Source organism: Narcine bancroftii, chromosome 7 (genome assembly GCF_036971445.1).
Source record: "Narcine bancroftii isolate sNarBan1 chromosome 7, sNarBan1.hap1, whole genome shotgun sequence".
In the NCBI taxonomy this organism is placed as follows: domain Eukaryota; kingdom Metazoa; phylum Chordata; class Chondrichthyes; order Torpediniformes; family Narcinidae; genus Narcine; species Narcine bancroftii.
In genome coordinates this window covers 3,484,974-3,500,044 of record NC_091475.1, presented here as the reverse complement: position 1 = coordinate 3,500,044, position 15,071 = coordinate 3,484,974, and the positions used below count along the sequence as shown (strand labels likewise).

Below are 15,071 nucleotides of genomic sequence, written 5' to 3'. Positions count from 1 at the left end.
AAAATCCTGCAACCACGGAGTCTGGGCCCAGATGGAGGCACCTGTGTTCGGCACTCCTTGAGGAGTTGCAGACTCTGAGGGGGCAGAGGTCTGGCACAGGTCACCAGAAAATAGAGATTACCTCTTTGTTTCTCCCTCTAAAACAAGAGGTAATCCTATGGGGCAGTGACCCTGGCACTGGACCAGTGAAGGGCTCTGCGGCTGAAAAGCACTCAGGCGACAGGCTGTTGGTGACTCGAGGAGAGGAACCCATGCAGGCTGTGGGCTGCTGGAGACTGGCTCGAATAACTGAAGGGGATACCAGGTATCAGAATCAGTATGTGAAAGGGTGCTGAGGGCACTGAAGGCTTTCTGATCGAGTCGGAGATTTGGATCTGTAGTTCGGGTTGCCAATGGTTTGGACTAAAGTCTGTGTGGCTATGGGAATGCTGGAGGTGAATCCATCAGCACTCAGTCACTCTTGGGGGGGGGGGGGGGGGTTTGAAAGAACCAAAGACTTGTTGATCCAAACCAAGGCTTTTATTAACTAAAAGACAGGTCCAGAATGACCTGGTCTGGCTAGAAGCAATCCTTTAAGACCTGCCAATAGGTGTGGCTACACTCTCAGCCAATCACAGTAATCCTACACTACCATCTGTACATATGCACATTGGTGATAGAATCTGTACTATCACAGGGGGGAATGACTTCTTTTGCTTCTCTTTCTCTGCAAGAAGTGCCGAGCAATTTGTGCTGATGACAATCTGTATACCTTACAGATGAGTGAAGCCAATTTCATGCAATATTTCACCTGTTTTATTACATGATAATAATCTTGATATATTCCAGCATTCATCCTATCTGTCAAATAGTATAAACATTTTTTATGCTTTGAAGAGATCATCTCTCATTATTCTAACCCAAAGTTGTGGGTCAATTCTGCTTCATTATTATAGTAATCAATCTGGAAAATCTTCGTTCTGCTCTTTCTGCTCTTTCTTTCACAGGTTATTCCTTCAACACCCAAAGGCAAATATTCCATGTGTGGTCTCACCAACACCCACTACAATTTCAATCAGACCTCTTTACTCTCCAACTTAAATTCCATTGCATAAAAGGCCAACATAATTTGATCTTCCCAGTTGATTATTGTACTTTGTTAACTTTAGGTGATTTATTTGCAAGGACATCCCAATCCTGCTGCACATCAAAAGCTCTTTAATGTTTACGTTCCAAACAAACAAAATTTATATTTTGTTTTACTGATATGGATGACCTCACACTGTTAGTGTGCTGTATGTCTAATTTTTTTTTTAATTTAAATTTAAAAATTTTAATTTAACAGTACAAGTTGGAGTTAACCCACTTTGGCCAGGCACTGTTGTTAAAATTTCCCTGTGAGAAATCAAAATAATAGTCTTTTTAAATGTTGTTTTTGTTGAAGATCCAGGGTGGGGAACATTATTTCAAAATGAACTGACTAGTTGAGCTGCCTTGTCATCAAAAATATCCTAAATCATCCAGAAAATATTACTACTTTTATAAATAAACTATAAAAAAAGCTTTGTTTCAGTAAAACCTTTTCTAATATTTAGAAGAATCATGGGGTTAAGCAGCTACACACCAGCTATTTAACACTAATCTTACTTCCGAAGGCCTTACCATATACTTTGTTTCAAATGCTCATCTAGATTCTTTTAAGGAAGCAATAATTGCAGCTTTAATTATTGCCTTAGCCCAACAGTAACCCTTGCTGATATTTTTTCTACTTCCATTCCTGACTCTCAATGACATTTTCAAATTGATTATTTGCTATCAGGTTCTCCATGAAAGAAATACATTTTTTTTTCCTTTTCACATTCTTTCCCATTTCTAGGCATTAAAATTGGATCAGTGCCACTTCATTTTGAGAAACCAAGGAGAAAATACCAGTGAACTGTTAGGTTGTTAACACAAAGTGAGAACCAACCAGAAGACAACAAGGCTGACACATCACAAAGCCAATCAGTTCGCACCTATGATTTGATGTATATATTGCCATTTTGGAATTTAGTTCTCCGACTAAAGCTCTCTCTGATTGCCATATAGCAATTTTGCTAGGAATGATTTAATCACAGCACCATTTAAAGGGTATCAGGAATAATATATACATTAGTTGCTGGTTGATCTCATCTGACTTTGGTTTGGTTTTGTAACTTCTATGAGTTTAAAATTGCAATATACTAATTTGAATATACTAATTTGAAGTCTTCTGTACAAACTACCATATAGTTACCATATAATAACCACTTAATTATAGAACAGAAACAGGCCAGTTCAGCCCTTCGAGTCCATGCCAAACACCTGCTCCCACCTAGTCCCATTGACCTGCACCCAGCCATGACCCTCCACACCTCTCTCATCCATATACCTATCCAATCTTTCCTTAAATATTAAAATTGTACCCGCATCCACCACTTTGGCCTAAAGCTCATTCCACACTCCCTCCACCCTCTGAGTGAAGAAATTCTCCCTAATTTCCCCTAAACTTTTCTCCCTTCAATCTCAATCCATGTCCTCTTATTTGAATCTCCCCCACTCTCAAAGGAAAAAGCTGTCCACATTGATTCTATCTGTTCCCCTGTGCTACCAATCATCCACATTAGACAAGGACCAGTGATTAATAGGCTTTAATCACCTTTAGATTTCAGCAGATCTTACATGTAACTGGCCTGGTTCCAAGGCAGATACTGAGGAAGGGGTTTAGGGGTAATAGCCTTTATGGGGATATCCGGGAGGGAGGAGTCACAAGTTCACGGGCGGGCCAGTCTATAAGCACAAATGTACAATATACATAGTGGTAGCACACAGTGGTAGCACCACACCCTCTCATAATTTTAAATACCTCTATCAAATCAACCCTCAATCTACATTCCAGGGAATAAAGTCCCAGCCTGTTCAACTTTTCCCTGAACTCAAACCCTGAAACCTAGGAAACATTTTTGTAAATCTCCTCTGTACTCTCTGTGTTCTATTTACTTCCTATATTTGGCAACAAAAACTACACACAATATTCCAAATTTGGCTGCACCGATGCCTTATACAACTTCAACATGACATCCCAACTCCTGTATTCAATATTCTGATTTATGAAGGCCAACATTCCAAATTCTTTATTCACCACCCTAACTACATGTGATTCAACTTTCAGAGAATTATGTACCAGAATTCCTAAATCCCTTTGTTCGACTGCACTTCTCAATTGTTTACCATTTAAAGTGTATGACCTTTGCTGTTTTGTCCTACCAAAATGTAGCACCTCACATTTATCAGTATTAAACTCCATCTGCCATCTTTCAGCCCACTCTTCTAGCTGCCCTATATCTCACTGCAAGCTTCTTCACTGTCTACACCACCAATCTTCTCATCATCTGCATACTTACGAATCCAATCTACCACCCTATCATCTAGATCGTTAACATATATATGACAAACAACAATGGATCCAGTGGCAATTTGACAAACAATTTTCCACCACTACTCTCTGGCATCACCCATCCAACCATTGTTGAACACATTTCACTACTTCAACATTAATACCTAATGATTGAACCTTGTTCTCAGAAAGGACAGATTAGTGGGCTGTCCCCTTGAATTGCAGTGACTAAAACAGTGGGTCCTCTGCATGGGATAAATTGCAATAAGAGTAAATGTAAAGAGCAGCTGAAAGCTGTGAACAGTATGATGTTCATAGAACTGTTCTACCCAAACCTCAGGAAAGAACAATAAGAGAGTCTGTTGCAGCCACACGAGCAAACTCAAGAGGAGGCAAAATTGCATTGTCACTGTTAATGGGATATCTGAGCCAATAAATATCCTTGACTTTGGATCCTTCCTGACTGGAGTTAGAGAAACTTGCAATAAAGAATGTTTGCAAAAGAGAAGTCATCACTGTTTCCCAACTAAGATTTCAGTTTCTGTTACCAAAAACCAGCAGGCAGAAAGAGCACAAGCATTTGCTCAGATTTTAGGTTTCCCAATTGTGCAAACTAGGTGCTGCATGTCAAATTGGACTTCCACCAAACTGGAAAGGGTTTCCACCCCCTTAATATCCAGATCATCTACAAACATAGACAAAAAGTGTTGCACATCAAATGTCTGGTAGGTCAGTAACATTCATAAAATACATCCATTCTATTGCATTCAGCTCAAAATAAAGTCTAGTACCTGTACATTATGAGAGCCATGGTCCCACACAAAATGTCAAAGGCCAAACTCCTGCTGCCCTGCCATTCTATTAGCCTTGCAATAATGTAACGAGTAATGCAAGTTTATTGACATATATACAAGTACAATGAACCAAAATTCTTACTTCCTGCAACTAACAGATACACCAAGTACAATAATACACATTACCATAATATGCCAAAACACAAAAAGAGAGAATAATGATAAACATTCACAGTTCCAGTTAGTGCAAGAAAAAAAAACATTTGAAAAGTGCAAACAGATCTTTTGGTGGACTTGTGGTTAGGGTTTGAAATAGGGTAGTATGGAGAGGTTCAAAAGCCCCTTGAAGAGCTGTTGGATAAAAACTGTTCTTGAACCTAGAGGTGCTGGACTTCAGACAAGTTTGCAGTGAGAAGAGGTTGTGACCAGTATGATGGAGGTATAATGTTGGCTGCCTTCTTGACACAATGCCTCACAGTCTTCAATGGATGGGAAATTGGTGTTCTTAATGGACTTGGCTAGGTCTGCCATTTTCTGTAGGCTTCTGCATTCCTGGGTGCTCAAGTTACTAAACCAAATGAATACCTGTCAGTATTTTTTCCAGAGTACACCTGTAGAATTTTTATAGTGTATTTGATGACATGCAAAATTTCCTCCAACTTCTTATAAGGTGTGCAAAATTTCCTCCAACTTCTTATAAGGTGTGCCTTCTTCACAGATGCTTTGATGCTCCAAGAGAGGTCTTCTGATAGGTAGATTCCCAGCTATATGTAAGAATTCTCCATTGCAATCCCGAAAAATAAAGACAGGTGTGTGGTTCCTCAACAACACTTTCCTTTGCTGACATTGTTGTTCTGGCACGACATAGAACATAGGATGGAGATTGAGAATGTGTTTAACTCATCATATTCTATTACTCAGAGAACAACAGCAGTGTCTTCAGCAAATTTGTGGATTTCATTAGAACAGAACTGGGCTATGCAATCATGAAGTGTAGAGGATTAGACCAGGAAACTAAGCACACAGCCTTGAGATGCCCATGTTGATGGTCAGCAAGGAGGTGATGTTGCCACTCCACACTAATTTGGATTTGCCATTGTGGAAATCAATGATCCAGATGCAAAAGGAATGAACAGGCAGTAAAGTGTCATATTTGAATCATGGAACTCGATTGCATGCTGCATAGCCTCAACTATACAAGGCAAGAATCCTTGACACCTGCTATTTAGCTGGGAAATGATATGATGGGTGTGTGGTGAAAGAGGAGGAACCCTAAACAATTCCTTTCGGCCTCTTCTCAAACAAGTTGTTCTCGTGTCTCATGACATGACTTGCATTTTCAGAGATGAAAGAAAAATTGTGAATGGGGTTTTTAATTATTCTTTTATTAATTCTTTTGGCATCTTTAGGTTGGATGAGTTAATTACAATGTTACGAGTTATTTTTCCAGAATCAGTCCTACAATTAATTATCAACAATGTCATAATCATCTCTACTTCATTAGCTACCCGTTTCTGTAAAAATAAATCAAACTTTAATTTTAGTCAACTTTCTTCTCATAAATTATACTTCATCCTATAGCCCAAATGATCCAACTCTTAAACCAATTTCGTTTTATCTGCTTTTACTGTTTCACAAAAATTTCTTTCAACTAGTGGTATGATGTTTTTGGCACAGACTAGAAGGACTGAGTGGCCTGTTTTCTGTGCTGTAGTGTTCTATGGTTCTAACTGCAATTATTAAAATTTGACCAAAACCTTGCACTCTTTTAAGCAGAGTAGATTGTTGGGGGATTTCAGCAAGTTGAGCATTATCTGTGGGTTGGGGAAGCAGAGAGAAGAAAGGGAACCATTGATGTTTCAGATCAAGAACCTACATCAGGATTGAGAGTGGACAGGGAAGATAGAGATCTAAAGAGGAGAGAGGAAGGGTAAGGGTCAGTCAATGACAGGTGATGAAGGATGATGGGCAGTTGGAACTGTGAGGAAGGAGATTGAGGCTGCTGGAGCCACATGGGAAAGGGAGGGTGAGGGAGGTTGAGGCTGCTGGAGGGCAATAAGCAGGAACATAAAAGCTACCAGTGCTGGAATCTGATAGGGTAAATAAAAGCTGGAAATGGGAACCATCAAAGGGGAGACAGATAGAGTGAACCAGAAGGGGGAGGAGATCCATTGGGTGAAATATGTAGGTTGTAGGTGGATGGAAATAGAATGGGGAAAGGGACATGGGAAAGGAAACAAAAAAAAGGAGGACAAGGAGATAAAGAGAGGAACACGAGATGAGGGTTTCTTGACACAGATGCTGCTTGAGCTGCTGCATTCCTTCTGTAGTTGTGTTTGATGTTCAAAATTCCATAGCATCTGCAACTTGCACGTCTCTATAAATCTTTGAAGTTTTTGCCTCCTCATGGTTTAGTGTATTTTGATACACAGCCATTTCATTTTACATTCTATGAATCATATTCCCAATCGAATTTTCACAGCCTTCCTGTCAGATATCTCAATCAACACATCAGATATCTGCATCAACTTTTCTCATTAATTTGGATCAAATGTGTGGAAATCAAAATGAGAGGAGGGTCATGAGAAGATCACAGGGATGGAGAAAGGGAGCAAGAATTTTTTAAAATGTGGTGGAAGAAATCAGATTTTATGATTGAAAATCAGAATGTAGCTCAGGATCAAACTAGATATGAAAGCTACAAATGGCCTGGTTAAGTTCAAGAAGAACATAGTCTTAAATCAGTGATTGCTACAAGTTAAGATGAGTATATTAAGATAATATAATGGTTATCATTTGAATGTATTTATTCTATTCAATGTGAATCTCAGTGAAATTTTAATTACATTCACTATCTATTTTGTTTCATTGGTTGACTTAATTTAGAGACATGATTCAAAATGAGAGGAAATGTTTTAATCAAAGATGCTCATTACATTCAGAACCTATGCATTCTGCTCTCAGAGACACATGGCAATGACAGATAGTACTTGCAAGACTTGGCAGGGAGCAATCGCAGAGAACTGATGTGGGAGAAGTGAAGGAAACAAAATTGTTATTTTAATCAGTCAAAAAAAAATAGGCAAATGCAGTGAAGTATATAATAATGTAATTTTTTTTACTTGCAATCTTTCTGTGGGACACTCTGATTGTAATACAAATCAGAATCAAGTAGAGCTTTTCTTTATAAGGAGTATTTTGCTTCCAATTTCTTGAATAACATTTTACCTTTCAGCCAAGAACCCATCTTATCTATGGCAGGGCACCATTTTTACTTTCAAATGCAGACAATTTTGCAGAAGATTCCACACCAGTGGGCTAGGAGTGAAATAATGTAATGATTCTGAGACATTTGCTCAACTTTACATCTTTCTCAAAGCTGGTTGAAAATTCAATTTAAAATATCCAAGAAGAAAATGTCATTGCAATTAAACTATTCTGATCTGCAGAATTATTGTCTCTGCTCCTGAGAATTTATTTGATGTATTTTCAGAAGTCATTAGATTTACATAAATATTTAATATTATTTGTTTAAAGTTCAATTAATTGCAGATAATGATGTTAGAGTTCTCTTGATAAAGAATTTTCTTCTTTGGAATATACTGTGTTCCAGAACACACTTCTGAGCACTGTATTAATATTATACATGGTCAGTATACATATCCAGTGCTTTTAATTTCTTTAATATATTTTAAAATTTAGATATACAGCATGGTAACAGGCCATTTCGGCCCACAAGTCTGTGCCATCCAATTAATATACACCCCTGGTGCGTTTTGAATGGTGGGAGGACACTGGAGCCCACTGGGAAAACCTACGCAGATACAGGGATAAAGTACAAATTCCTGACAGCGCAGAATTTGAACTCCAGTCCCAATCGCTGGTGCTGTAAAGGTGTTGGATTAACTGCTACGTTAACTGTTCTGTCGGTCAAGATTTTGTATGTTCTCCTGTGACTTGCATGGGTTTTCTCACCTTCCAAAATGTATGGGGTTGTAGGTTAATTTGGTTGTAATTGGGCAGCATGGGTTTAATGGCTGGAATTAATTTTTTACATGCTGCAAATAAAATATTTTTAAAAAATTATTGGAAACAGTCTTATGGCATACATTTCTGAGGTAAAAGATCAGCAACCTGAAATGTTGATGGCTTCTCTTCTCAAATGTTGCTCAGCCTGCTAAGTACTTCCAACAGTTTGTTTTTTATTTCAGATTTTCAGCATCTGCTTTTTTTTTTCCACAATTAGGTTAGATCTTGAATGTTTGATTCCTAATGACTTCATATTAATAATACGAAGATACTCAAAACTGCACTTAATCCATAACAATACATTCAAAATTTATCATTGCATGAGATATTTAAAGAATTTTTAAAGCCCAAAAATGTATAGTTGGTATAATATATGTATTATTCCCTTTGTCAAAACTAACAGAATTGTCATCAACATTTTTATAATGATTTCTGAATAAACATTGCATTGTGATATGCATACTAATTGCATTAATAGCTTTGTTGAGATCTTATTTCTGATATCAAATAATAGACACTATGTTATTAGCCTCATTTGTACTTGATCTACCTTATACTCAATAGTTATCCAACTGCAACTGGGTCATAAAGGGTAAATCCTGAGGACCTGGAAAGGGATTTTTTAAAAATAAGATCAGACCATTTAAAAATCAAAATATATTTACAGAATTGTAATAATTCTAAATTAAAAATATTTGTGCAAATTTAAAATAACTAAAAATGTAGTGACTGAGTAGCACATTTGGAAAGAAAATAAACATAGGTTGAGTTGTGGATAATGAGGAAGATTGTCAGAATATAGATCAGTTGTAAATAAGGGTGGAGAAATGGTAGAAAGCATGCTTGAATTGAACATATTTATGTACTAATTTACATAGAAATAACTATTTTCTTTGGTTGTAAAAACCTATTCGAGTAGCAATCTGCTCCATTGCAGAAGAGTGAAGTGGAGTTGCCATCTGTTGAAATTGCCTGCATGTACTGTACACATTCACAATGAAGACTCATCATCTCAATATCAATATGGCACTAGGTTCCAATCAGCTTTTGGTTGAAATATTCCTGAAGTATCATTGTGGACCTTGTGATTCAGGTCAATAGGAAAGCCAGACAATATAATGAGGTTGCAAACTAGACAAACTAGAAAATGATTATGATGACAATTGTGATGAAGTCGGGCACATGGGATTGTACAAGCATTTAAGACAAAGGGAATTTGTATCTTTCACTATCTAGACGCACTTACAGGAGCTCACTAGGCAAGCTCCCGCTCAATGTTGAACAAACTCAGCAGGTCAAACAGTGTACTTTATGTAGCAAAGATGATGATACATAACCAGTGCATCGGGCTTTGGGCCTTTCATCAAGATACATTGATGAAGGGCTCAAGCCTGAAACATTATGGAATAAAGATAAAGATACATAACCAATGCCAAGCTATTTCACAAGATAAAGGAACAGAAGCAGGCCACTCAGCTCACTGAGTCTGTTCCATGGCTCGACACTAAGCTGATCAATGCTCACACCTAGTTCCAATTTCCATCCTTTTCCCCATATCCCTTGATACCCTTACTAATTAGATACTTATCAATTCCCTGTTTAAATTCTCCCAATCATCTGGCCTCCACCGCTGTATGTGGCAGTGAGTTCCACAGATCCACGACCCTCTGACTAAAGAAGTTCTTCCTCATCTCTGTTTTGAATGGATAACTTCTAATTTTAAGTCTGTGACCCTTTGTCCTTGATTCACCCACCAAGGGAAACACCTTATCTACATCCACTCTATGTCAAAAACTTTCAAAATGTCTCTATGAGATGCCCTCTCATTCTTCTATACTCAAATGAATGCAGTCCTAGAGCCACCAAACGTTCCTCATACGTTAGCCCTTGCATTCCAGGAATCATCTAGTAAACTTCCTCTGCACCCTCTCCAACAACATCACATCCTTTCTAAGATAGGGGACCCAAAACTGCACACAGTACTCCAAATGAGGTTTCATCAGTGCCCCATAGAGCCTCATCAACACCTCCTTACTTTTATACACTATTCCTCTTGAAATGAAGGTCAACATTTGCTTTCTTCACTACCAATCCCACCTGGTCATTAACCTTTAGGTTTCTCTGCACAAGGACACCCAGGTCCCTTTGCACTTCCGAAGTTTGAATTTTCTCCCCATCCAAATAGTATTCTGAGTGTTTATTTCCAAAATGTAGAACCATACATTTATCAACGTTGTTTCTTATTTGCCATATTTTTGCCCAGTCTCCTAATCTGTCTATATCTTTCTGCAACTTTATGGTTTCTTCAACACTTCCTGCTCCACCACCTATCTTGGTGTCATCTGCAAATTTGGCCACAAAACCATTCATTCCATAATCTAAATCATTAATTATAAATTGTAAATAAAAGTGGCCCAAAGGCCAACCCCTGCAGAACACTACTTGTTACAAGCAGCCATCCTGAATGGGATTCCTGAATTTCAACCCTTTGCTTCCTGCCTATCTGCCAATTTTCTATCCAGTCTAATATCGTCCCTGTAATTCCATGGGCTCTCATCTTATTAAGCAGCCTAACATGCAGCACCTTATCAAAAGCCTTTTGAAAATCCAAATATACAACATCCACAGTCTTCCCTTTATTTATCCTACTAGGTTGGTCAGGCAGGATCTACCATTTTAAAAAAATCATGCTGACTTGGACCTATCCTGTCGTGCATCTCCAGGTATTTTGTAACGTCATCCTTGAGGATCAACTCTAATATCTTACCACTGACATCAGACTAATAGGCTTATAGTTTCCTTTTTTCTGAACCACATTTGCAACCCTCCAATCCCCTGGAATCATGCCAGAGTCTATTGATTTCTGGAAGATCATTGCCAATGAGTCCACAATCTCTAAAGCCACCTCTTTCAGAACCCGTGTGTGCATCTCATTTGGTCTGGGAGATTTATCAATATTTAATCCATTCATTAGCCTAGCACAATTCCTCTAGTAATCTTAACTGTATCTAGCTCTACTCCCTTAAGCCCCTGTATGTCAGGGATATTACTAATGTCTTCCATAGTGAAAACTGACGTAAAATATTGATTTCGTTCTTCTGCCATCTCTTTGTCATCCATTATAATTTCCCCAGCATTATTTTCTATCGGTCCTATGTCAACAAGTCTCTCTTTTATTCTTTATATATTTTTTAAAATCTCTATTTTTTTAATATTGTTTGCTAATCTCTTTTCATAACTCATCTTTTCTTTCCTAATGACTTTCTTTCTCTTTCTGTAAGTTTCTTAAGGATTCCCAGTCCTCTGATTTCCCACTAATTCTAGCTTCCTTGATTGCGCTCCCCTTTGCTTTAATCTTAGCCTTCACCTCTGTTATCCACATTGATAACATCTTTCCTTGGACAAATTTCCTTTTCCTTGGAATATATCTATCCTGCATGCTTCTTATTACTTCCAATCCTGCTCTGTTCCTCCGAATAGTTTGCTTTTTCAGTCGACTTGAGCCAGTTCCTTTCTTATACCACCTTAATATCCTTTATTCCACTGAAAAATTGATACATCCAATAACATTTTTTCCTTTTCAAATTTGAAATTAATTTCAACCATGTTATGATCACTGCTTCCTAGAGGTTCTATGACCTTTAACTTCCTAATGACCTTGGGTTCATTGCACATGACCAAATCTAGAACTGAGGATTCCCTGGTGGGCTTCTCAATAAGCTGTTCAAAAAACCCACCTCTTAGGTTTTCTACAAACTCTCTCACCTGGGATCCAGTAATTTCCTGTCCTTCCCAATCTGCTATCATGTTATAATCCCCCATAATTATTTTGATATTATCCTTGTGATATGCCCTTTATAGTTCCAGCTGTAACTCATAGTCCACTTCCCGGCTGCTGTTTGGGGGGCTAATATGATCATTTTACCCTTGACATTTCTTAATTCAACCCATAATGATTCTACCACTTTAGACCCTATGTCCCTTCTTTCTATTGATTTAATGTCATTACTCACCATAAGAGACACCCCTCCACCTCTACCCACCTGCCTATCTTTCCTATATACTGTGTATCCTTGGATATTGAGCTCTCAATCATGTGCCTCATTGAGCCATGTTTCAGTAATGACCAAATTTCATATCTTTTCAGTTGAATCTGAGCAACTAGGTCATCTACTTTTATTTGTTTCTAATGCTACATGCATTTAAGTATAGTGCCCTTAAACCAGATACTGATATAATTTGTGCTGTATTCCTGTTGAACAGCACTTTTTCCTGCCTGCTCACCTGCCTTTCCTTTATATCATTATTGACTAACTCTTTACTATTTATTTCCTTCTCCGTCATAACTCCCTGTCTCCCTACTATCCTATTCTCTTTCTCATTCTGATTTCCCTCCCCCTGCCATACTATTTTAAACCCTCCCCAACAGCTGAAGCAAACCCTCCTGCCCTTCCAGTTCAGGTGCAGCCCATCCTTTTTATAGAGGTCTGACATTCCCCGGAAGCTACCCCAATGATCTAGGAATCTGAAGCCCTGCCCCTGCACCAACTCTTCAGGCACACATTCATCAGCCATATCTTCCTATTTGTATCATGTCTAGCACATGGCACAGACAACAATCCTGAGATTTCTACCCAACTCCCGAAATTCCCTCTCGAGGACCTCATCTCTACCTCTTATCTATGTCATTGGTCCCCATGTGGACAATGACATCCGGCTGATCCCCCTCCAGAATACTGTGGAGTCAATCCAAGACATCCCTGACCCTGGCACCTGGGAGGCAACATACCAACAGGGAGTCATGATACATTCCAACTGCCACACCCTGTTACATAAAGCAAAACAACTAGATTTGAAAAAAGAAAATCTCAGCTACAAAATGAGTCATAAAGACACAAGGAAAAATGACTAACCAGGAGCAACACAATGGAAGTTATACTTGTGTCAGATTTTATTTCATGCTAGTGTTAGACTCGTGTTCCAACATACGGTGAAAAAAACAACTTTTACTACTTTGACGAATTGGTGAAGTTGCTGTTTTGTTAAGTGTTCCCGTTATTGTCTATTACTGTTCTTCCTCCTGCTTCTAAAACATCAACGAAAGGCAGACCAATACTTTTCTAATTTTGTCACTGTGCCAGTTATTCCTTCCTTGGCCTTTCCCTGGATCTTTGTCACCTCCTTCTGATGCTCTTTTAATGTGAAAATTTACAGTAGTGGACAGGCCAAATATTTTCTATATATTTGCACATTCCATTAAAAAATAATACCAACCTGTACAATGCATTCCACCCCCCTCATAAAATTGCATAAAAACATGCTGAAGCAAAATAGAATGTAGATCTGAAATACATTTTGTGCTCCTTTAATAAATGAAACCTCACTTGGAAAAGTGCCATACTATTGCTTGATGACCAGAAAATAAAATTAGAAATTATTTCTTTTTTTTCTAATTGAAGGATACTACCAAAGATTGATTTGCCAAGTAACCAGATGAGCAAATCTAAATTTGTCACCAGTCTGGGCTGAATTAGTGGATATTAACCAGGGCACAGGTAGATTAATGCTGAAGCAATTGGATTGAGCAACATCAGATTAGTAAGGGAGAGAGAATTGGATGACAATTATTTGCTCACTGTCTGTGGGGGAGGGAGTAGAAAATAAAGCTGAGAGTCATTCAATAAACATTTTCACCCTTTTTTTAAAAGGCATCTTTTACATTTGTGCAGTGCTTATTAAACAAGTAATAACGTTACCTTCTGGCTCCATTTCTTCTCTTGTTTGTGCTCATAAGTAATTGATGATGATCGTTACAAATATTAGAGTAATCTTGACCATTAATTGTGACTCCTGGAATGCAAATATTTCACTGAGGAAGGGAAATATGTGAGCCAAGTACAATATCATCGGCATAGTAACACTGGTCACCAAGTTCAATTCACTAGAAACATCTGAAATAACTATTCATGGGCACAAACAAAATGACCTGCACTGTTCAGCTATGATTCAGAGTAAAGTGAGGAGCTTGGACCCACAAGTTTAAGAACTCTCAATGTAAAATGGCCACAGAGTTTATAATAATTCCAAACATACAAATTAGGAGTCAGCCTATCATGCCCACTGCCCATTTAGTTACAACATCATAGATTTCTACAGCATAGAAACAGGCTATTCAGCCAAACTTATCCGTGCTGATTAAGATGTTTTCCCTAAATAGTCCCATTTGCCAGACCTTTCCTATCCATGCACCTGTCTTTCAAACATTGTCATTGTACCTATTTTTTTTCCAAAAATAAACTTTATTCGCAATAAATTACATAAAAGATAAACTATTCAAGACTTTACATTCAAAGTTTCAGTCATATTGAGTAAAGTTATTTACAAAACCTGTTCAAAACTTTTATGTATTGTCAGTCATTTCATATTGAATAGGTTATTTATAATACAAGAAAATCTGTTCAGAAACTTTTTACATAGTGTCAGTCTGTGTCACCATCCCTTGTTGCTTCCTTCTGTGTCAGCCCCTCAATGTCTGATAATAGGTGGTCTCCAAATTGTGCTCCTTCCCCACAGTGCCCTCAAGTTGGCTGCACCAAGCCTCAGCAAGTGGCTCAGCATGTACTCCTGCAGCCTGGAATGTGCCGGTCGGCAGCATTCCCAGACTGACATCTCAGTGTGCTGAAAAACCAACAGGTTTTGGGTCAACCAGAGGGTATCCTTCATCAAGTTGATGGTCTTCCAGCAGTTCTGGATGTCAGACTCAGTGCATTCCCGAGAACAGTTCATGAGTCAGGGAGTCATCTGTCACGTTGCCGCTGGGGATGAAACGTGACAAAGCATTCCCACTCTACACA

General features: G+C 38.3%; 1 protein-coding gene across 9 annotated transcripts in view; it reads right to left on the bottom strand.

Moving 5' to 3' along the window:
- The window catches only part of ildr2 (immunoglobulin-like domain containing receptor 2), a 129,766-nt gene that overhangs the window by 81,297 nt on the left and 33,398 nt on the right, over positions 1-15,071 (bottom strand). For 4 of the 9 annotated variants that reach the window (XM_069888516.1, XM_069888515.1, XM_069888518.1 and 1 more), the window contains one exon: positions 13,974-14,067. The exons of 4 other annotated variants lie outside the window; for them this stretch is intronic. Coding sequence is in view for 2 of the 5 variants with exons in the window: in XM_069888522.1 (XP_069744623.1) it covers positions 13,974-13,986 (13 nt within the window). In the remaining 3 variants the exon portion in view is untranslated. Of the gene's footprint in view, positions 1-9,124; positions 9,258-13,973; positions 14,068-15,071 lie in introns of those variants that run through there. One more of the 9 variants, XM_069888521.1, reaches the window with a different exon arrangement.